Here is a 24,600-nt window from a genome sequence, read left to right as displayed (position 1 = left end):
GCTGATCGTGGATTTGAAGCCCAAATTGATGGTGTCACTTCTGACCATGACATCACAGCCAGTGGCTCCCAACAGATTGTCATTCCAAGAAGTGGATCCCAGTGCTAAAAAATTTGAGAACCACTGGTCTATGGTATTTCTCCAGCCAAGTTCTTTCTTTGCAATCATCTTGAATTATGCCTTGAGTATACAATCATGCACCCTACCATGCGAACCATCAACATGCCTTGATTCTTCTCAAGCCCTCCATCACCACCACTACATTATTCCGACTGGCTTGGCACAGGGGGCACCTTTTTGAACCCTTGCAAGAAGTTCTGACAGTCTATGGTAGAAGGCAGTCGAGGCTTGAGAATCTATTAATATGTGCTGGATCAGGCCAGCTCCAATCATTTTGCAAAGCTCATTCTAACAGCCCAGTCCTATCCACACTTTCCAGGGAGTAAGCCCCACTGACTCTAATGAGACTTCTGAGTAGACATGCATAGGATTGGGCTGTCAATCTGTATTATGCTCTCATTTCTTAACTACTCCACAAAGAAGTTTTGCTATGACCGGAGTGAGGGCCCAGTCCTATCCAATTTTTGGTGCTGCTGTGCCAGTGGGCTGTGCACTGCATCCTGTGCTGGGGAGGCACTCACAGGGGTCTCCTCAAGGTATGGGAGCATTTGCTCTCTTGCCTTGGGGCTGCATTGCTGCTGCACCAGTGCTGGAAAGTTGGAAAGGATCGGGCCCCGAGAGTCCAGTCCTGGGCCTGTCTACTCAGAAGTCAGTTCCATTATAGCCACTGGAGCTGACTCCCACTAAAGCGAGGACAGGACCACATCTGACTTCCTCTCCCTTCTAAGGCAGCCCTCTAAGGCGCGCTGCCCTGAATCTGGGCGTCGCCACTTGGCAGGCTGGACACCTCCTCCCTGCTCTTCTCCTGGCAACAATTTACCCAGCGAGGCGAAGCCGGGGATTGGTGCAGGGCCTCCACCAATAGCTCGCGCTCAGCTGGTATAGCCTCCGGCGCTCACCGCGGGGGAATGTAGTCGAGAACCTGGGCGGCGCGCGACGGGGGTCTCTGTGCGGAGCGGTGGTCGCCCGCGCGCGCGAACAGTCCCACCTGCCGCCGGAGGATGCGGAGGGCGCTTCGGGACGCCCTGCCCACCTGCTGGGGGGCTCTGCTCGCCGCCCTGTGCTGCTGCTCCTGCGTAGCCTCAGGTAACACAGCTGCACTTTGTTGCGCACCGACGTGGGGCTGCAGAGCCTGGGCAGCCCCAGCCCCCCGACGCCTGCTCAGCCCAGCCTAGAAGCGGCGGGGAAGGGGGGAGCTGAAGGGGGGGGAGCCTGACTGCTTCTGGTGCTTGGCACCACCGGGTGGGCTCCTGGGAGGGAACTGGGGGGCGTGCGCCTTGGGGAGGGGAAGGGGAAGGAGAGCCTCTCTCGGGAGAGTAGTTCAGGGGCTTTTCCTTCTTGAGGGGTCTGCTGCAAGGTGCAGGCCCCCGGGGGAGCGGGGAGTGTGCCCCCTACGCACTTGAGGAACCGAAAGCGCCCTCTTGGGAACCGAAGCGCTCCCCAGAGGGCGTCGCGTGGGAGGGTGGTGGCGAACTTCCCCCTGAAGAATGTCCCCACTGAGCGAAAGGTGGAGGGAAGGGAGGAGCGCCTACCTCCCCGGGGCAGCAGACCCCCCGCTCCCCGGGTGCCCAGGCTCCCTTGTGCAGGAAGAGCAGCAGGCTGGGCCCCCGGACCGTGCGTGCCAGGCGAGGAGCGGGTCTCCCCTCCTTGGAAACCTTGGCCGAAACGCGGGGGCACCGTCTGGAAACTTCCCCTCTCGGCTGTTAGGAGGGAAGCTCCTGCTTTCCACCCCAGAACAGGCGCGACAGACAGCCTTATGCTTGCCTGCTCTGAAGTAGGGGGCTTACTCCCAGGTAAGTGTGGATCGGATGGCAGCCTTAGGGCCTTATCCTCTCCACACTTACTTGGGAGTAAGCCCCACTGACTATAGTGGGACTTATTTCTGAGTAGACAGGCATGGGATTTGGCTTTGAGGCTGCAATCCTGTCTGCACGTTCCTGGAAATAATCCCCATTGACTATAATGGAATTTACTTCTGCGTAGACAGGCATAGGATTGGGCTCTAGCCCCCTCCCCCCAACAGCCTCAGCAAAAATTCCCTTTCACTTTCTCTTCCACAGCTGCTGGGTGTTTAAGTTGGCAGCAACCTTTCATGCTCCCCTTTTGCAGAGTTGTTGCTGTGTCCTGGAGTATGCTCGCCTGCCCTGCTGCTGACACCGAATCCTTGTGCAGCATGACTCAAGGGCCCAAAGGCTGGCCATGCTCCAGTTCCCAGCCAGTTCACTTCAAGAAAGGAGTACAGAGGGCGGGAGGGCTTTAGGGGAATTCCACAAACTGGTTTGGAACTCTTCAGAAAAGAAAGTGGTAGAAGAGGAGGCAGAAAGCAGGTGGATTGATCTGCTGCTATCTGGGCAGCTCTGGAAAAGCAGGTTCTTCTGAGGTGGAGATGACACTGCCCCCAGCCTTGAGAAAACTGCTCTACTAAAGAAATTTAAAAGAGAGCGATTACTAACTTCCTTCTGTAGTGAAAGGTCAGAGGTGGTGGCACATAACAGGTTAGATTCTATTTTGACACTGTTAGGATTTGTCCACCCATAATTCTCATGACTGAGCTGTATTAATGCAGTGGTTCTCAAAGATTTTAGCATCAGGACCCACTTTTTAGAATGACGATCTGTCAGAACCCCCCAAAGTGATGTTGTTAACCTGGAAATGATGTCATGGCTGCAAGTAACATCATTAATTTGGGCTTCAAACTTAAGCTGCGATCGGCCAAAAGGTCCCATTGTGCTGGTGTTTTGCATCGCTTGGAATTCAAATGTTCCATTGTGGAAGTCAAAGCAGAATGCAGACTTGGATCCTTCTCCAACCACATAGCCCTCCTGCCTTGCCAGTGTCCCATCATCCCACCTATTCAGGGCAAAGCACTGTGCCTCTCTCCCACCAGAAGCCCGGTCTGCCCAGCCGCTCTGTACCCTGTGTTTTCCATTCTGAATTTTCAATGGTGGCTTTCACGAGGTGCTATGTGCCCCTCGTGAAATTGGCTTGTGACCTACCTAGTGGGTCCTGACTCACAGTTTGAGAAATGCTCTATTAATGTATCAGATCCTAAATCTGGTACACTTGGCAGAACTAAACTACCAGGACCTCCTTTTGCCCCACAGCAGTTTAATGACAGGATTGGCACAAGTTTCATAGAGCTAAATTATGTACATGTATGTGCAAAATTGAGGTATAATAGTGCTTGGAGAAACTTGCCAAGCCACTCATTATGCTGGTTCAAGCCTCCAGTCCTAGAGTTCCCTATAACAGTCTGGTAGCGGAGAGAGTGTTAGTCATTGCCTTCCATTTTGAGATTTGGGAACTCTTGGCAAACTTCAGGAGGCTTTCTTTTACTGGAGGAGGAAAGGAATAACTTGCAGGGCTTCAGCTAGTGTCTCTGTGTTTCCATCTCAGTACATGGAGCTCACAACTGCAGTTTGAACAAACATTCTGTTAGTCTGTAGCTGCAGGACCCACGTGCTTCAGCTAACTCCCAGGACCCATTTCCACATCCTGATAAGAGAAATCTAGAAAAAGTCATTTTCTTTCTAGCTGGAAGTGACTGGCGCAGACTGTAGTGCAGGTGCAGACTGGAAGGAGAATGCGGCTAGAGCAAGACAGGAACAAGGGGTGATGTTCAAAGCAGCCCTAATGTAATTATTTTACAGTACTCAAGCCACTTTGGGGACTTCTGGATGAAAAGATGTGATAGATATCAAGATGCATAAGTAAATAAGGATGAAGACATTTTGCCAAGCACTTGAACACATATGCCATAAATCAGGGATCTCCAAGCTTTTTGGCCAGAGGGCTGCATCAGTGGCTCAGTGTCAAGGGCCAGAAAAATAAATAAATATAAAATTTAAATGAATACACTGGAGATGGAACTTAGATGAATGAATAAAGGAATGAAAGGGCTCTAAATTCCAGGATTTTTCCAAGCACCAACACATCACAGAAATAAACTATACACTCAAATGTATTTCCATTCCCCCCACCTCATTACGGCTTACTTACACGTACAGGAGTAAATACCTTGGAAGCAGCACATCACAGGAAGCACCTGGAACATGTTCGGAGGGCCAGGGAGACCTGCCCACAGGAGACCAGAGGCTTGCTGCAGGCCGGATAGAGGCTAGCCACAAGCTACATCTGGCCCCCAGGCTGGGGTTTCAAGACACCTGCCATATACTGCAAAGATATGTTGTGATACCCTTCCTGTGAATATGCAGGAACAAGTGTGGAGGTGTATTTCATTGATTTTACTCACAGAGGGACTTGTGATTTCCAGAATTGATTCTTACATTTGCAGGAGTCTGATCTCCCTGTCAGTCTTTACAGACTCACTGGCTCTTCAAAGATGAAAAGCGAACATGGGAGTGGCACATGCATGCAGTTGCACAGCTCTGTCTAAACTTCAGGCAAAGGTTCATCTTGAACTCTGCCTGCAACAGTAGTCAGCTAAATGACACTGATGAGAATGACGTTTGGCACGTATATAGGCAGTTTCCTGAATATTCTATGCCCTTCATGTACAGTAACCTTTCTCAGTGATCTTTTCAACTACCCTGCAGGACAGACATCATTATGTCCATATTGCAAAAGGGGAAGTCTGAATAAGGCTACTTAACACTTGTGGTCTCAGTAACATTTCAGAAGGGAATTTTTTGGTTTACCCTTTTAACCACTGTATTATGTCTTAGTAGGTCTTGGCAGTGGCATCACTCGGGTTCGCGTCACCCAATGCGGGATGCCAGCACGTCATCCCCCATGCAGTGGGTGGGGTAACACCCCAGGTGGTGGGCATGGTGATGTACCATCACTCTGCCCCCACTGGTTTTTTGGCTGTACCTTTTAATCGAACAAAGATAGAACGCATTCTGCATGAAATCATGCATTGATTGATATATAACATGATGGTATTATTCCTCCAAACTGTGATTTTAGTGATTGTGTCACTCCCCCCCCCCCCCCGTGTGTCAACTTACTAACATCTTATTGTAGCAGTTCTCAAACTTTTAGCACTGGGACCCACTTTTTAGAATGACAACCTGTCCAAGACCCACCAGAAGTGATATCATGGTGGAAGTGACATCAGGCAAATTAAAATAAATAAGTATAATTAAAGTAAAATAAATAAATAAGCAGAAGCCAGCCCTGTTCCACCAAGTGAATTTCCTCTGTAGTCTGCCTGCAGTAACACCTCCCCTCCAAAACCAGTAAGGTTTTCAGCCCTACCCAGTGCCCAGTTCAATTTAAGAACTTCTTTTTAAACCAGATCACTGTCAGAATCTACCTGGCTCTGCAAGTCTCAAAAAAGTTCACCTTATCAGCTGAAGCCTCTGTTTTGATCCTTTTTAGGGGTGGGAGGAGGCTACCTTCTGGAGCATTTGTTAAGCTCCATTTACATCAGATCAGGACCATTCCGGTGGCTTCACATTCCCCTTTGCCTGACCTGACCACCAGACAAGGCACATTTGCTTACTTGTGAGAAAACACAACAGTGAGGCTTAGTTTCGCATTCCATAGGGCTCAATACATTTGTCTGCTTGGAGGTAGGGACTTCCTTCTTAGGTGTTTTTTGGGGGCTGCATTCATTGGATCAGGACCATTCTGATGTCCTTGGATTCCTCTCAGCCTGCCCTTTCCAATGGACTAAGGCAAGGTCTCCTACTTGTGAGTAAACATGTGATATGGCTCAGTTTCACTTTCCATAGGGCTCCATGCATTTTTTTATTCTCTGGTTTTTTGGCCGTAACTTTTGATAGAAAGGAGATATTTTGCTCTGGTTTTTTGCATTGCATTCAGCTGGAAGTTTTGCATCCAACAGTATATAACATGACAGTATTACCCTAACCACTACGATTTTAGTGCATCACCCCCCAGTGCACGTCACCCAGTGTGGCCCGCACCCCCTAGCAATGCCACTGGGTCTTGGTTATCCAAGAGAGCTCACTAAAAGGACATAATAGAGCTGGCAATGCCCTGATTTTTCTTCCAGCACCTGACACGCAGACACATCTGATTATGAAGTTTCTGTTTTTTAAAAAAACTTTTTAATTTTTTTAATGTTTTATGTTGTGGCAACCCTACTGGGGTGGAGGATGGAGAAACTTACACTAGAGTAGCACTTCACTAGAGAAGCACCTGTCTTGTAACTCTGCCTGCCTTCTACAACAGTTCTGCCTTTTTTCTTTCATTATTCACATCATTGGAAATATCTCCTCTTCCAACATTAGCCCTATTCACATTGCAGTCACACTCCGAGCATAATGTTGAATGCTTTTGTATATGGTTTTGCTTTTGAAAAATTATGTATACAGTATTTTCCTGGCATTTACCAAAAACTTAGTAATTGCATGTCAGCCATGAACAACTTTTGATGGTCAGTAACTGGATTGCCACTATTTCCCCTGAGAAGACTTTCTACAGAAAACCAAGAAGTCCCCATCTAGTGTCCTCCCCCACATCTAAGGCAGGAGGAATTTCCAGCAATCTCAGCTGTTATCAGCAGCTGATTGTTATCAGCAATCTCAACTGTTTTAATAGTTAGACCATTGTGAACTCCTTGCTTTGATATGTTGCGTTTGGGAGTCAGAGGCTGCAATCCTATGCACATTTATTTATGAGGAAGTCTACTTGAATGTGGTAGAACTGAGTAAACATGCATAGGCTTGTGAAGTGAGTGGTTATAAATGGTGCTGAACTGAGGTGAACTAACACATATTTGGCTTACCATGTACGTGGCTCACCATTGAGACTTCTTTGTAGGCAGGTAATGTATATTTCTGTAAAGCTCTGACGACAGAATTGGGCCACATGGGATGGTTGCCCAAAGGGCTCAGGATGTGCTTGCTGTTTATTGCTGAGTGCAGTCTTGCTTAAAGCTACAAGCAGATATGTAATCTCTAATAAATGAATAGGGTCTTCCTCCAGTTTCAGGGAGCAGCAAAGCAAAAAAGATTCTTTTGTGCCTGAGGAAACATCACACTGGTTAAAATAAATCTTCCAGTGGCGTTCTTTCCCTTTATGAATGTCCTTTTCTGAATGTGTGGCCAGCCACAAGGTTCCTAGTTGTTTTAGTGGAGCTCTTAAATGTTTTTTGTTCTTGCGTTTGCATTTTCTTTTATTTCATATTATGAAGGAAGCCATTATTATATACACACTGTCAAAGATAGAGGTTTCAGTCAATTTCTGCCTGTTCCAGAAAGGATTCACTTAGGGAGGGTTTTGAAAACCAATGCCATCATCTTTTGCAAAACAGAACGTTGTTGTATTAAGACTTCTTTGTTCAACTACCAAAATACAATCTTTGATAAGCCACCAAATAGCCATTAAAAATAAAAGTAACATAAGAACAGCCCCACTGGATCAGGCCATAGGCCCATCTAGTCCAGCTTCCTGTATCTCACAGCGGCCCACCAAATGCCCCAGGGAGCACACCAGATAACAAGAGACCTCATCCTGCTGCCCTCCCTTGCATCTGGCATAACATTGCATTCCTAATGAGACAGTTTTATACTAAGTCAGTAAACCCTTCACGTGTCTATGCTTTTTTGCCAAGTTAACAGTCTGACCACTGATCGCTTTTTTACTCTTCCACACCCCCCCCCCACACACACACAAACATTATCTGTGAAGGATTGGCTGGGTTCAACCAGTTCCAACAGTGGCTGACATTTTAGAAATGACATACGACTTGTACTGTGCGCTTCAGCTGAATGTTTTAAACACAGCACAATTGTTTTCTTCTAGTAAATTAAAGGCATAACTCAAGGGAACATGCCCTGAGTGGGCCGTGAGTGCACAAATATGTTTTTCTCCAGCTAAAATCTTTATATGTAAACCACCAGCATTCATGCTACATACTGAATAAATATTTCAAATCCCAGCTAACGTTTAGATGGTTTCAGGGAAGGTTCTGTTTATGTTATGTTTAGCTTTCTTTAACAGAACAATTATTATTAATTCAAAGCTCTGATAGTTGACTGATGTTAAGTTTACCCCTCAAAGAATATAACACACAGAACCTTTCATATATGAGAAAACTAGAGGTTAATCATCCCAGTGTGAGGAACCTGCAGCCAATTCCATAGAATTCAGTAAGTATTAAGCCACATGGCATTGTTCAATATAACCTTGACAAACAATGTAAGCTTGCTACCACTCAACCTGTGTCCTATTATTTTACGATAGTAAATGCCATATTGGCTTAGTGCAGTGGTTTTCAAACTCTCATGGAGAGTTTGAGCCACTGTAAGTGCTTGCAGGGGTGGGGGAGGAGGCAGCAGGGGCGGGTGGAAGGCGGCAGTGAAAGTGACCGTGGAGCGATCACGCCCCACCTCTGCTAAAGCGCAATTGCTCCGCTTTCACTTTCACTGCTGCGGGGAGCCCTGCCAAAGGTCGCACCCGGCTCTCCGCACCCCGGGGAGGCTGCAGGAGGCTTGGGTAAGTGCACCCAAGCCCCTGCAGCCCCCTGAGCGGCACGATCCTGGGGATCGCGCCGCTGCCGCCGCCCCTTAAAAAGACAGAGGCCAGGGCCCACAGGCTATGGCGTCACAACGCTCCAGTTTGAAAAGCCCTGGCTTAGTGAGATAACTTCCATGATGATCTGACTTTTTAGAAGTGCTTCTATCAGATTTATTAAAAGTCTGTTATGGCATTTTCTAAGTATCATCATATGTGTGCTAGTATATTTTAGCTCTGGAATGTTGGAATATTTGTTTGCAGAACGGAGTGACTTACCTGTTTATGCTAAGTTAAACAGTCTTTCACTGAATTTCATATAGGGCAATGTTTCTCAACCAGTGGTACAGGTACCACCAGTGGTACTTGAGATGGTGTCTGGTGGTACTCACAGGATCCCGTACACCTACCGCCTGTCAGTGAGACCAGGAATACAATGCAACAAATAGTGGTAGGAGGCTTGGCTCAGAGGGCAGAGTTCCAAAGCCTACTTTTCTGTGCTTGGAAAAGCCCTCCTGTCCACCCTAAGCCTCTTACTGGTGTTTGTCATGTTACATCTGGCTTCCCAACAGTGAAGTAACTGGCAGTAATGTCAATGGCAGTTAACTTCTGGTGGTATTTTGATTAAGTGGATCATGTGAAGTGGTACGGCAGAGGAAAACCTTGAGAATCACTGATATAGAGCTCATTTCAGTGGAATTTATTTCCAAGTTAGTACGCTTAGGGTGGCATCCTTATTGTCATTTAGGGTGACAATGGGTGAATGTCTGTTATGTTGCAGAAGACTTGTTAACGTTATAAACGGAAATGTTGTCGAACTAATAGTCCTTTTCCAGTAAAGAATTCTATAAGTTGTATCCAATATATAGTATTATATTTTACTGCAAATCACATAAGAAAAATCACAAAAGCAAATGCTTCTTTTCTGTGCAGATAATGTCTTCACCATCCGCCATGAAAAGAGCAACCAGTGCATCCAAGTAAAAAACCTGCAGCTCTTAGCAGGTAATTGCCAAGAGACCAAAGAAACCTTATGGACGTGGGTTTCCCAACATCGCCTTTTTAACTTGGGATCTCAAAAGTGCCTTGGACTAGATGTTTCCAAATCCAAGAATCATGTGGAAATGGTGGGTTGTGATTCAAGATTTGTACTGTGGTGGCAGTGTGCCGATGCCTTGATATATTCAGCATCTAAGAACAAGTTGGCTTTAAAGGATGGAGTTGTGACTGCAAGCATAGACTCTGTCGATACCTGGAGAAGAAGTAATTCCAGTGATGTTGTTTGTAAACACCCTTACCACGGTATGTATTTTCTTTGTAAACAGGAATTTGAATAAGAGTTTCAGTAAGTAAGTGTGTGGTAAATGCTTGCAAATTGTGCAGAAGGAAAGACCACTTCAAGTATTACACAGAAGCAAACTAAGCTTGCTATCAAGTGAACATTAAATGGAGTTGTAGCCATAGCCAGTCATAGCTCATCGACAAGCATACAGTAATATCTCATATAATACTGTGGCTATTATCCTGGAAAATGGAACACTCTATAGGAAGTAATTGCAACACTATTTTAATGCAGATTAGTTCTCAGTGCTGTACTTGGCCAGTGCATTAGGTTAGAGCTTCTATGTAATTGATCACCACTGTTAATACTCCTCCTACATGGAAGCAATTTTAATCCCAAGTTAAAATCCCTGTTCAGTCATTAAATTCCCTAGGTGACAAGACTCTGTCAGCTAAACCTACTTCCTAGGGCTCCTAAGATTTATTTATTACATTTTTATACCACCCTTCCTCCAAAGAGCTCAGGGCAGTGTACATGGCTGCTCCCCTCCTTTTCCCCCCTCAGAACAACCCTGTGAGGTAGGTGAGCCTGAGAGAAACTGGCCCAAGGTCACCCAGGAAGCTGAACAGTAGGATACTGCATAATCCCTGCTGGAACAGCGGTCCATCTTGCAACAGACTTCACCAGCACATTGGAAGAGATCAAGTGAAGCAGCAATAAGTTTTTGTTGTCCTCCTGCTTCTATCCCTTTTACTCCCTTCATTATCTATGCGTTTATCTCAAAGAGATGAACAATAGCATGATCTTTGTGGTGTTATGTATAGCAAAGAAAATGAGAACTACTTTCCTTGCATTTTTCTACTTGTTGAGTTATCGCAATCACTTCCATGGAAGTGTGTGAAACTTCAGAGTTCTTGTTTTGTTGGATTGTGGCAATATTTTAGACAAGGGGTGTCAAACTCATTTCGTACAGAGTGCTGAATAGCATTCATGATGTCTGCTGAGGGCCAGAAGTGACATCATTAAGCAGGAAGTGATGTCATTAAGCAGATTGTGACCGGAAATAAGCCCTTTTTCTCATCTAGGAAATCCTTAGCTGCAAGTATCAGAGGAGAAAATACACAAATCTTGATCATATTTTCAAGATATGGGAGAACCCAATTATCAGTGCCCTTTCAGCAGTGACTCCTTGGAACAGCTCAGCAGCTGATAGTGATGCTGGGAGTGGTCAAGAGCCAGATAAAGAGCTTCTGTGGGCCACATTAGGTCCCTGGGCCTTGCGTTTAACACCCTTGTTTTAGACTGTTATTTGAATAAAGTAAATTGAATGGGTTGCATCTGGAATTGTGCTCATGTAATTTGCCCAAGTGAAAGGCATTTTCTCCATCCTATTACTTCTTGCTGAAGATCCTTAGCATACAAAACAGCCAGTTCTGAAATTCAGGTGCCATAGGCGGTGGTATTTAATGTAGCCTGGGGGGTTAACCTGAGGCCAGAAAGTTAACCTGAGATTTGATGTATAGTGCCTAATTAATGTAGGTGTTATACAAATAAATAATAGTTAACCAAGGACTGGGATGGCATAGTGGCAAAAAGACTGATAACCCAGTCCTAGCTAATCCCTTGCATGGCAATGCAGCCTCCGCTGTATCCCACAAGGAAGGTTTGGATGCTGGAAGTCTCAGGGTAAGAGGACATTTGTCCCCTTGCCCTGGGGTAAGCTCCAGCAACCACTGCAGATCAACTTGGACCTGCACCAGCAATATCACTGACGCATTGATCCATGAAGGCAGATCAGGCCCAGAAAGAGGGTTAGGATTCACTGGGCATTACTGTTGCCGCATCTGCCCCCTTCTGGCCCGATCCGCCCATCTCTTGCCCCTGTTGCCTACACATACCACCCTTCCTGTCTTTCCCATGCCATCTTACTTGCCTCAGCAGATTCTCAGGGATCCGCCACTGTATGTGGCAGCCAGTGTTGCCAAAGTGTGCTTTATGGCTGTTTTACAAAAGTAATTGCCAGCGGAACATGCGTTCCACCGACAGGTCAACCCAATAGAATTAGGCTGTGAGTTGCATATTGGAATTTCTTTAGTTCAGTTCTTACCTCTGCCATGATCTCACTAGGTGACCTTAAGCAAGCCACTCAGTCTCAGCTAGCCAGCAGCAATATGAGGAGAATAATACTTATCATACAGGATTTTTAAGATAATACATGCAATACAGTGCACAATATACATGAAGTGCTTTGAGTACTCAGAAAGCATTATATGAATGCTTCTGTTTCTTTTGTCTTATTTAGAGGACAACCAATGAGAGTCCACAGGCTAGAGCTGTCTCCCATGGCAATTTACAGCACAGTCCTATTTACTTTGGAAAAGGCAGACCAGGAGGCCTACATTGTATCCAGTGCAAGATTGGGGCCCAAAGTGGCTCAGCTGGAGGAAAAGGGAAACGCTTCCCCTTACCCCTGGTTAAGCCACTGCAGCCCCTATGGGTCTCCTTGGACTTGCACCACTTCTGGAGGTGGCATTAAGTTCGAGGAGAGTGGAGCGGCTTATAGCCGCTCCATGGTGCTCAGGAACAGGGGCTAGGGTCCGACATACCTGCTGGTTTCCAACCCCGCCTCCTGCTCCCTGCCCGCCTGTCCCCATGACCACCCTCCCCACCTCTTTCCCGCCCACCCCAGAACCTTGCATTGGCTGAGCTTGGCCAACACAAGACTCCCTGCCTCATTTGGTGCGGAGGCTGAATTCAGCCTCTGCGGGCTGCCACCCATCCCTGCACCGGCCCAGCCAACTCTAGAGAAGGCCTGAATGTGCTTTATGGCATCTTTACAACCTCCTAGGTCGGCACAAGGGACTTGTGCCAGCCCAAGAGCAACCTAGGATTGCACCCTTAATGTGGTTTCTCGTAGCCTTCCTAAATTTAAGTAAGGTGTGATAAATACTTTCTCCACACCTTTTCTCCCTAGAAAATTACAGCAAAATTACTGAATTATTGATAGGAGAATGAAAATCAAAACGGTCTCTCAATACAAGAATTTGCCTGGTTTGCATAAGAGAACCAGAGTGGACTGAACCTGACTTGAGAACCAAACAGGAAAAAATTGTATACCAAGTGTAGTAGCAAGCAGTGAAAGTTTTGAAAATGTTTTTCATCACAAAATATTTCCTGATAATTGTTTTCATGTTGATAGTAGGTGTTACTCCATAGGCACATATTTCACAAGTGCAAATGAAAATAGAATACAGTGAAACTGACATAAAATCTGCTCTGTCCAATGAAGGCAAATATATATAATGGATTGTTTTTCATTATTTGTTGTAGTTGACTTATTGCATGACATGAATAAGGCAAAAATTTCAGCTTTCCTGCAATGTTTCACTTGCCAATTTCTTCTTCCACATGCTTCAAAGAATATTTATAGCATTGATTAATCTTATCAATTTATAAATTTATATATAGCCAGATTTTTATGTTTCAGATATGTATTAAACATTTGGCTGTTTTTGGCAGAGATTTATACCAGAGATGGAAACTCCTATGGAAAGCCATGTGAATTTCCCTTTCTAGTTAATGAGACATGGCATCATGACTGCATCCAGAATGAAATGTTCACGGATGGTGAATGGTGTTCCACAACTTCCAATTTCAATCAAGATAGAAAATGGGGCCTGTGCTTAAAACAAGGCAAGTAGCATTCCTAGAACAACATCCTGAGAAATTGTTTTCATCCCAATGTGAAGCATTAAATTTTGTATTCCATATGTAGAAATCTGGTGACCAAATTTTTATATCTATGAATGTGTTTAATGTTCCATAATAAAACAAAATTTATTATAACCGCTTGAGTTTTTTAAAGTAATTAGATTTCAATTTCTGGTTTTTCCAAGAATTCTAGCTTTATGGTATAAACATATTTTTTTTTGGGGGGGGGGCAGCTTCTATGTTCTTAGGATCTGATCGCACTTGTGCTTTCTGTACATGCACCTGTCCACTTTCCTTTGTCAGGGAAGCATAGAAAATAGGTTGAGCCTTCCCCTCTCCATCCCATTAGTGAAAGCACACCTGCATATGTGTAGGCAGTACATGGAGCATTGAAGAATGAAAAGCCCATGCATATCCCCCACATCTCTATCCCTCATAACTTGTATGGCAGAGAGAGAGGAATCTGGATGGTCATATGGGAGGTATAAGCTCTCTTTCTGTCCAGTTCTCTCTTGTGCTGTCAACATATATGCACCTGTTGTGGGGGTGAGAATAGGGAAAACGTATTGTGCTTGGTGGGATTTCTTTGCATGTAGCTTCTGTACCTGACTTGACTGGCAGCCCAATCTTAGGTATGACTACTCAGAAGTAAGTTTCATTGAGTTCAAGGAGACTTATGTCCAGGAATGTGCAAATAAGATTGCAGCCTTTATTATTATTATTATTATTATTATTATCATCATCATCATCATCATCAGTATTTATATACTGCTTTTCAACTAAAAGTTCACAAAGCGGTTAACAGAGAAAAATCAAATAACTAATGGCTCCCTGTCCCAATAGGGCCCACAATCTAAAAAGATGCAAAAGAACACCAGCAGGCAGCCACTAGAAAAGACACTGCTGGGGTGAGGAGGGCCAGTTACTCTTCCCCTGCTAAAAAAAGATGAGTACCCACTTGAAAAAGTGCCTCTTACTCAGTTAGCAGAGGTTAACTGAGGTTAACTGGGTCCAACTTTTTAATTACTTTTTTTGTTTTCATCAGAGGATGGTTGTCAGAATACATGGGAGCATGATGCAAATTCTGGAAGCTGCTACCAGTTAAATACACAGGCTGCTCTTACCTGGAAAGAAGCTTATGTATCATGTCAGAGACAAGGTGGAGATTTGCTGAGCATCAGCAATTTAGCTGAGTTAAATGACATTCAAGGTAGGTGCAAAATTAATCATAACTGAGTATAATTACTTCCAGGAGCTTAGTAGCATTGGAATATGACCAATAGGGAAGCTTGACAGAAGGGATATTATCAATTGCTATCTTGCATCTTTTGGATATGATGTCTTGTGTACAGTGGAAGCTTCCATTCTATGGACCTGGGTTATCCACAACTCTTTTTACCCAAATGTGCTTAATACTGGACCCTTAGGTCATCTGAGGGAGCCCTGCTTCATGTGCTGCCATTTAGTAGAAGTTAGAGGGGTAGCAGCAAGAAGCAGGGCCTTTTCTGTGGGGATGCTGCTGCTATGGAACTCTCTCCCTGGGGGGTTAAGAACAGTCCCTTCCAGTGGGGACTGAAGACATTTTTATTTCAGCTAGCATTTTGGAGGAGAGAGTGGGGGTGAGTTGATGGATTTTTGTTGGAATTATGATTTTTATGGTTTTATTGCTGCTTTGCCTATCTTATTTTGGAGACTTGCTTCTAGTATTTTTATATTTAAATTCTGGCTGTGGTGGTTTATGGGGTATGCAGTACTGCTTTTGAATTGTGATTATGTTTTATGATATTTTATAATAGTGTTTTATTGAACATGAATTTGTTAGCTGCCTTGAGCTCTGGCAAGGTGGGTTATAAATCTTCAAAATAAATTAATACCATTTTTAAAAAGATGCCCACAGAAACTTCTGGCTTCAGAATATGTTTTTACTGTCTTTTTTCCCCTTTCACTCTTCCTTCTCACTCTACTTCATCTAATTTGCATAGTGATTGAATGTCAAATTATAAATAATCAACCTTTTCCCTTTCTTAGCAGTTACAGGCTCCATTTGTAGAACCCAATCCAAAACTCTCAGGGTCAAATTAGGTGTGATATGGCAGATCAATGGATGGGATCTCCATTAATGTATATGTGAGCCCTGAATCTTATGTGTACTTGAGTCAGACCTTTGGGTTACTTGGGTTGTGTGCTCTGAGTGACAGCAAAAACTCAATAAGAAAGAGGTAATTTCAGCCCTTTAAATTAAGAATTTTTAAGCTGGAGATGTCAGAGACTGAATCTGGAACCAGAGCACCATGTTTTTAGGTGTTGAATTCTAAGCCTTTCCCTGTTGTAATTTAATTATAGTAAACTGCCTGACAGGAAAGGTAGTTGTGAAACAAGCAAAACAGTAAAATATCAATAATGATGAGCTGCAGATTTTTGTCTGTCTTTCCAGATGTCTATTTCAGATCCTGTTGAATATTTACGTTCCCTTCTGTTTTGGTCTTGCAACTTTCTGTTCTTCTGTTGATGTGCCTACTGTTCTTCTCAAGTCTGTTTCCAAGCAAGATAAATGTGCTTGTTTGCAGTAAAGCACCACCATATATCACATTACTGGCTTCTCAGAAGCCAGAGAGGCATATAACACAAAATTGTACATAGATTTTACCCTTGGTCTATCATACGGCTTTTTATTATTATGCATGTTTATGTCTTGTTGCTGGGTAAAGTGCAGCTTTTTTCCCCCGTGAGCTAGGATGACAGTAGTGATAGTAAGTGCTATATAGAATGTAGTTTTGGCAGTCTTGTTAAAGGCTTGTTAAAGCCCTGTTGTTTAGTGCCTACTACTATAGTACTAGCAGGCAACCCCCTTCATGTCCATGTGAGATGGAAAAAAATTTCTTTATTTTTAATCATTTAAACACAAAATATGCCAATATGGTGCTATATAAATACAGGAGAGTTCATGTAGTCATTTAAAAAATATGTGGAATATGTACCAGGAAAGCTACGTCTTAAACCTTTGCACTCACCAGCAAAGGTTTTTATCCTTACTTAGTCCTCTCTGAATGGTAGCTTCATAGAAAGAGATCTCAGAGTGCCAAGTCAGGATCCAATCCATTGCCTGCTCTTTTGCATCTGTATTGTATTTAGCTTTTGTAAGGCTGTGTACCCCCTCTTGCCCATACTGGAGCACGTAGTTTATGCATGGAGTTCATAAAATGTGGAGCAAGCACAGTTGTCGTTCCTGCCCAAAATATAGCTCCTCTTCTTGGCTTTAAGTGGTGATAGGATTACTAGTGCTGTATTTTCTACCTTTAACAAAGCAGGAGACTCTCAGTCACAGAAAGCAGAAGTATAGGAACACCGTAAGCTGCCTTTTATGAATCTGACCATTGGTCCATCTCGCTCAGAATTGTCAGGGTTGATTGGCAGTGACCCTCCTGCATTTCAGACAGGATTTTTTCTGCCCAACTGGAAACACCACAGTTTGAATCTGGGACTTTCTGCATGTGCTCTAAACCAAGATCTGGCCCCTTCCTTAGATAAGCCTTGTGCTTTTGTAAGAGACTTGTGTCTAAAGTAATATTAAGAACTCGGGAAGCCCAAAGTACAGTATCAAATTTTAGTGGTAACAGAAGGTAGAAAATTAAGGAATTCTACAATGTCTTGAGTAGTCTATGTCTGCAATGTCTAGGTTCAAACTCCCAATACTTTAGGAATAATAGTTTGGTTGTATCTGAGACCATTTTGGTTTTCTTGTGAAGATACTCTGGACGTCCTTTAGCAACAGGCTAGGCTATTATTATTAATTATTAACAGTATTTATATACCGCTTTTCAACTAAAAGTTCACAAAGCGGTTTACAGAGAAAAATCAAATAACTAAATGGCTCCCTTCCCAAAAGGGCTCACAATCTAAAAAGATGCAAAAGAATACCAGCAGACAGCCACTAGAACAGACAGTGCTGGGGTGAGGTGGGCCAGTTACTCTCCCCCTGCTAAAAAAAGGAGCACCCACTTGAAAAAGTGCCTCTTACCCAATTAGCAGGGGTTAATTAGCAGGCTTACCACAGATACCCAATTAGGTAATTACCTCTTACCAATTAGCAGACTACCACAGATAACATTTTATTTAACATTTTTATAAATTGTATTCATCTCTCATAGTCATTATCATTAACCTAGTCTATTGCAAAGACCACAATGTCCTATACTCATTTAACAGATGGGGATGGGCACAGTGGCAGGCAGGCAGGCAGGCTCTGCAGGTGGTCCTTACCATGGAACATGGTCCGCGGGGGAAGCAGTGGCTGCTCATGGTGGTGCCAGGCAGGTCTTCTGGGCCATGGTGCTTCCTCCCGGCTGCGAGCTCCAGGCTGGCCTGGCAGGTGCCTGGGGAGGCTGTAGGTGCAAGGCGAGCCACTGTGCGTGGGAGCCAAACGGGCGCTGCGCCCACAGCATTGCAGGGTCACATGGTGAAGCCTCCACCGGAGCCCAGCCTGGCTTGGCAGGCTTGCTGTGGGACTTCCGTCTGGGCCCAACCAGTTTCACTTTCCCAGCAGCGCCTCTATGGAGGCGCGCCTTCTTCCACCTGTTGTGCCGAGGCTCCCTGGCTGGAGCACATGGAGGTCTCTCCCGGGCTGCACGCTGGGGAGGTGCCGGCTGGCGCTGGCGGCTCAGCTTGGCTCTGCGGGCACGCAGGGCTGCCTGGTGCTCCCCAGAGCAGCTTCCTGGTGGGGACCTCTGCAGCCAATGGACACCCTGTGGGGTGTGGCCGTGAAGTTTGTCCTGTGAGCGGCGTATTAGCAAACAGTTCGCAGAACGGTTCGCTACATTAGGTAGCGGTTCTGCAGAACCAGTGCGAACCGGCTGAATTCCACCACTGGATGGGCAGTACTAGTTTCAAAGGGGGCAGGATAGGCTTACCGTGCCATGTCACCAAGTTTTGAATCTGGGACCCTCAGCATGCAATTTGAAGTCTTCTCTTTACAACAAAGTTGAAATAACTTAGGAAGGACTCCTAGATAAACATTGCATTTTATTAACTGCTAATGTCTTCTCTATAGGTAAAGATGGCATTGCAGAGACATTTTGGATTGGATTAAACCAACTAGATATTTCTGGAGGGTGGCAGTGGTCTGATCATACACCACTGAACTTCCTTAGCTGGAGTCCAGGTAAGTGTATTATCAGTCTGGTATTACATTTTGTTTTATAAAACTTAATATAGAACATTACACAGACACACACCAGCTTTTAATGTATACGGGGGGGGCCCCATATCCCTGGATCCCTTATCCATAGTTTCATTTATCCGCAGATCAAATCCACCCCCCCCCCCCCATGCACTGCAAGCCACTGAGGGTTTCCCCAGGCCTTGTATTGCTTTATAAGGCATTTAAAAAGTCACTTTGGTTTTTTGAAAAACCAGAAGCTTTTTTTTTTTTCATCATTCTGAGCCTGACAGAGGCAGTGGGTGGATGCACATAGTTTCTGCCAAGCTCAGAAGAGCCTCAGGAGGCGATGGGAGCTCTTCTCGGCTCCAGAGGGTGGGGGGCTCTGTTCCTTTGTATCTGCAATTTTATTTAACCATGGGGGGGTCCCAGAATGGAACCCTGGTGGATATGGGGGCACGCCTGTAATCCATTGCTGTTAGGCTTGTGTTTTGCTTGTGTAATACACTGATGAATTCAAACTGGGTAGCCTAGCAGTCAGACTCTGGTATCTTATCTGCAGTGCCTTTAAGGGCACCATCAAACCTGCAGTACCAGTCTGCCTGAGTATTGAGACAGTGGACCCCCAGGCCCAGTCACAGTACGCTGAGCCCTATAAAGCCTCAGAGCTTGATCCTCAGACTGATTTGTCTGTGGTATGATGACACTGCCCAATCTTCTGCTTGCTTTTCCTGATTTGTATCTTGACCCAAGCTTGGCTTTGTCCACTCACCCTGCCTGCCAAACCAGTCCTTCTTTGCTGTTCTGGAGCTGAACCCCTGACTATTTTGAACCATGTTCCAGGCAGCCAAGTCTCCCAGGTCCTAGAGCCCAACTACCTGACCCTTCCTGATACTTCAGAGTTTTGTAGCTTCCTCTGCTGCATAACTGCTGCTATTATTGTGTTCCATTCAATTTTACGAACTTTTTATTGTGGTTTATATTTGGGGGCAGGTTGTAAACAGCCTTGAAAATTCTTGGGATTATAAGGTAGGATATCTTTTTTTTTTAAAAAGACGGAATAAATGAGGTGCTCCCTTCCAGCCCTGTAGTTTGCAAAACTGTGATTTTTCTGCCCTTATATTCTAAGAAACAGCCTTTATTCTTCTACAGAGATGAAAGATTCATCTCCACTAGATGGTTTTGGTTGTGTTGCTATGTCAGCTGAATCAGGCCAGTGGAAGAGTTATCCCTGTGAGACTGCACTTCCTTATGTCTGCAAGAAGCAATTAAACAAGACCAAGTCAGAGTTTCCAGGTAAATTGGAGTTGCATCAAAGTTTTGATGATTTTTTTTTTTCTGGATAGATTGCACCTATTTAATGACCTATATTTGTGACTGCTGCTTTCTTTATCTGGCCACATTGTTCTTTAAACAAACAAAAACCTCTTACCAAATAAAATGGTTCCCACAAAAGCTCTCGGTGGGTGGGGCATCATAATGTATGTTTTCAGAGCTGATTATACGAGTAACATGTAAAGGGTAGTAACATGTAAAAGGTGGGCAGGAGAGTATTGATTAGAAGGAAAAATGTTTCCAGAACTCATTGCTTGTTTTTTCCATTCCCAAAATTAAAGGAAGTCTGTTAGTGCTTAGTCATAATTGACACTAACAGTGGTATCCTAATCATGTTTCTTTGGAAATAAGTCCTGTTATGTTCAATGAGGCTTACTCATAGTAAATATACCTAGCTTTGTAGGTTGTGCACCTCACTGAGAATAAAGTCAGTTGAATTCAGTGGGCCTTGCTTCCAGATAAATGTGACTAGGTTAGTCTGCATGAATACCTTTTGGACTGCAACTGATTGTGTTAACATAAGACGAAGTTTTTTTGAAGTGTTGTCTGCATTGGTTTACACTGGAATTAGAGATGTGATACAGAAAATTCAAAAAGTTTAAGCTTCACTTGCTTACAGGGAGTTAAAGAATGTCAGCACAGAACAGGATTTTCAGAGGTGAGCTATATTAAAGTGCACCTGAGTCCTCCAGTCCTCATGATTATGGGTTTTCACACTACATTGCTCTCCTACCTGTCTTAATCCCAGGCAGACCAATAGAAAAGTCAGACGGTATACTTCCCAGAAAGCCCAAAGTCTGATGTTAATGTCCATTATCCTGCACTATATTATGTCCTATTCTCCAAACCTCAATATTGATGCAAAAGCAGGAAGTAGATTAATCTGTGCAGATATTCCTTTTTCAGTGTTTCTTTATATTCCTTTATAATGGTATTTCTCAATCAGTGGTGCCGGTACCAACAGTAGTTCTTGAGGTGGTGTCTGGTTGTACTCACTGGATCCTTGTACCCCTGCTGCCCAGCAACAAGAACAGAAACATGACACAACAAATAGCGGTAGGAGGCTCAGCTCAGTGGGCAGAGCTCCAAAGCATGTTTTTATGTTCTTGAAAAAGCCCTGCCACCCACCCTGAGCCTCTTACTGGTGTTTGTTGCATTATCTCTGGCCTCCCAACCCAGAAGTAACTGGATAATATCGCCAGTTACTTTTGGTGATACTTTGAATAGGTGGACCATGTGAAGTGGTATGATGGAGAACAAACATTGAGAAACATTACTTTGTATAGATTCTGTGTTTGAGGTATTGTCAGGTTTTTGTCATATTCTTCTAGTTGCTCTTTTTTATTTTAGCGTTTATATTTGTATGCCCCCTCGCCAGGTGTACATTGCCTGGAAAACGATTAACATACTGTATTCTTTTATTCTCAGAAGTTCAAAGCTATGTGGAGACCCGGTGTGATTCTAACTGGTTTCCTCGCAATGGATTTTGCTATATCCTAAGCAACAACTCTGCTACTTGGAATGATGCACATGAATCATGCAAAAGAAGCAATACGGACCTAATCAGCATTCATTCCTTAGCAGATGTTGAGCTCGTTGTAAAACTTAATATTGGTAAGTGCCTAAGAGTGGGATAAAGATACTTAGGTCAACTTTAAGACTGAGTGATACACTGCAAATTCATTATAGATGAGTGGTAATATCTATAATCCTTCCTCCATGGCTAGGTTATTTTGAAATCGAGACCAAATGATAAAAATACAGATGTTGGAGATAAAATTCATTGTTTTTGTACCCTACACACACACACACACACACACACACACACACACACACACACACACACACACAAGTGGCATTAGATCAAATACCTTTGGAACAATGGACCATGTTATTGGTCCTCATTAAGGGCTCCACCACTCCCCCCAAAGTGTAGCTACTTTGGAAGTGACAGAGCATTAGCACCATGGCTCAAATCTGGAGTTGCTAAATGCCACCCCAGCTTCTCCATGCCAACCCCTGGCAAAGGAGTTGAGGCAGCCAAGTTGCTTGGCTGTGCCAAGCCCAACAACCTTTGAGATTTCCCAGTTCAAGCCCATGAGGCCACAACCTGTCTGCCAGAGCCAGACAGCCTCTTGAGACCAGTACTGTTTCCCCAGTGATTCTTGCTCACCACAAGCTTCCTTTCCTCATGGCTAGATTTTTTACAATTCAGAATTTGAAATCTAATGTTAAAACAGGTAGATGTCAGAGATAATATGCATGAAGTGTGCTGTCCACATCTCTCCTAATCTCTGTACAGTAATTAGGATACATTTTAGAATGTTTCAGTGTTTTATGAAAAGATAAACATGTTTGATTACATAACTACCGTTTTTTGTCATCTTGGCCTGCCTGTATTTTGGCTGTATAGCAACCAGTAAATTGCTTATTTCTCCTGTTTCATATAGAAGCAAATGACAAAGTGTGGACAGGTTTTGTGAATAAGGAAACACCAGCCTTCTTCAAGTGGTCTGATGGTTCCAAAGTGGTGTTTACTTACTGGGATCAGGATGAGCCAAAAATTCCTTCCAATAGCACTCCAAACTGCATAGCCTATTCAGCAGAGGTAAGGAAGTTTCGTATTCTTTTGATTACGAAATGCCATTAATGCCAAATGCCATTAATTATTGGCAGAGTAGTTATTCCCTACTCTGAACTTGGCAAGGCATATACATTATCATATATAAATAACTTACTCTTACGGACAGAAAAGAACATACTGTAGTCATTGCAGTAAGTGAGAAAGTAATAAACCTCAGAACTTTAATTTTGGTATGGGCAAACATACCTTCCTCTTCACAGTTTTCTGAGCAGACATGTGCAGCTATTTCTGTCAGTCTGGGCTAGGGAAGAATACTGTAATTTTTATTATTTTTTTGGTACATGAAACTTAGGACCCCAATTCTATTCTGCACCTGTGCCAGCTGGACACATGTTCTGCTAGTATACATTGCTGCAAAAGCACCATAAAATGCTTTGCAGCAGCACAAAACCCAGGAATGCTGACAGGAAGACCAGAACCTTTCTGCTTGTGCCAGAAGAGTGACAGAACTGCCAGGAAAGTCCAGGGCGGAAGGTGGGGAGGTGGTTGAATGGAGCAGGGGGAGGCAGAATGGAGAGGAGATGGGACAAGGTGAGTGGATCAGGCCCAGGGCAGGGCAAGATTTGGTGGTGCCAGCATGTGCTGAATCCTGAGACCTTTCCCAGGCCTGATCTGCCTGCATGGATCAACATGGACTTGTGCCAGCAATTTCACTGACACAGGTCTGAGTTGACCTGTTGCAGCTTCTGGGGCTTACACTGGGAACCCCAAGGACACCTCCAGCAGCCAAAAATCTCCCATGGGTTGTACTGTAGCTCATGTGAGTTCTGCTGCATCTAATATAGGGATTTGGGTTAGATTGGGCTGCCTAGTGTCTTCACATAGGCAACAATGATTATTTAGACTCTTTGTAATGGGGCTCTTATGCAGAAAAAAAAGGAACTGCCTTTATTAATGAAAAAATTGTTTTAAATAAAATTCCAGATCATAAAAAAATAGTCTTGGATTTCTGAAAATATCTTGTCTTTTCTTTTGCATATAGTTGGGTCGATGGAATGTTGTACCTTGTGAAGAGAAACTTAAATATGTGTGCATGAAGAAGGGAGAAATTTTAAATGAAACAAAATCTGATAAAGATTGCCCTTCAGATAAGGTGAAGTTATAACAATTCTATTTTAAACTAATTTGGGAGTCTTTATTTTGCTTACAATCCACTCAGTGTTCTTGCCATTTGTAGTCTCAGTAACAATACACACAAAACATGGCCTAGTGTTTTAAAATTCTGATACATTGAATAAAACGTTAAGCACCCTTCTATCTTTAAAAGGATGCGTCTAAAGTTCTTCATCTAATTTGCAACCAATTTTTGTACAGTGATAATTTTTTAATTTAATTTTCTAATTTCACATATCTGCAAAAACATAATGGGAACAAATGTAAGGCATATACTGCTTCTACCTTGAATTAAATGCTTTGCATTTTTCCAAATCTAGAACTGGAAGAAGCATGGAGATTTTTGTTATGAGATTGAAAAGGATGAGGTATCATTTGGAAAGAAATGCAATCTCACAATAACAAACAGGTATTGTGATATTTTCCTATTTGGAAGATAGGGCAAGGTGAGGTCTGAGTTGACCTGTTGCAGCTGCTGGGGTGTACACTGGGAACCCCAAGGACACCTCTATCAGCCAGATGATTTACATGCAAAAAAATCAATTTGATAACTATGCAGTGCTTCTTAAATGTGTGATTTAATCCCTCACAACGGGCACCAGTGCACCACCTTCTACATTCAGTGGAGCAAGTAATCAGGTGGCTTGCCAGATGCAAGTAAAAATATTTTTCTTACCTATGTGTAGGCCCCCAATGGCCTGTGGTTCTCCTCATATCCACACCAGCTATATAGCTGGCATAAGTCTGAGGAGAGAATGGGGACTGTGTGTGACCAAAAATGGGAAATAGGGC

The 24,600-nt window shown here is 43.9% G+C and overlaps 1 protein-coding gene across 1 annotated transcript in view; it reads left to right on the top strand.

The window, feature by feature from the left end:
* Positions 1-1,039: 1,039 nt before the first annotated feature.
* Positions 1,040-24,600, top strand: part of LY75 (lymphocyte antigen 75) — a 58,774-nt gene continuing 35,213 nt past the window's right edge. The window contains exons 1-10 of the mRNA XM_066612065.1: positions 1,040-1,206; positions 9,502-9,870; positions 13,370-13,543; positions 14,607-14,771; positions 18,609-18,719; positions 19,869-20,012; positions 21,480-21,665; positions 22,502-22,659; positions 23,678-23,788; positions 24,129-24,217. Coding sequence (XP_066468162.1) covers positions 1,122-1,206; positions 9,502-9,870; positions 13,370-13,543; positions 14,607-14,771; positions 18,609-18,719; positions 19,869-20,012; positions 21,480-21,665; positions 22,502-22,659; positions 23,678-23,788; positions 24,129-24,217 — 1,592 coding nt within the window. The 5' untranslated portion in view covers positions 1,040-1,121. The remainder of the gene's footprint in view (positions 1,207-9,501; positions 9,871-13,369; positions 13,544-14,606; positions 14,772-18,608; positions 18,720-19,868; positions 20,013-21,479; positions 21,666-22,501; positions 22,660-23,677; positions 23,789-24,128; positions 24,218-24,600) is intronic.

Source organism: Tiliqua scincoides, chromosome 1, assembly GCF_035046505.1.
Source record: "Tiliqua scincoides isolate rTilSci1 chromosome 1, rTilSci1.hap2, whole genome shotgun sequence".
NCBI lineage: Eukaryota > Metazoa > Chordata > Lepidosauria > Squamata > Scincidae > Tiliqua > Tiliqua scincoides.
The sequence above is the reverse complement of the archived record's forward strand: the minus strand, read 5'-3'. Positions and strand labels throughout refer to the sequence as shown.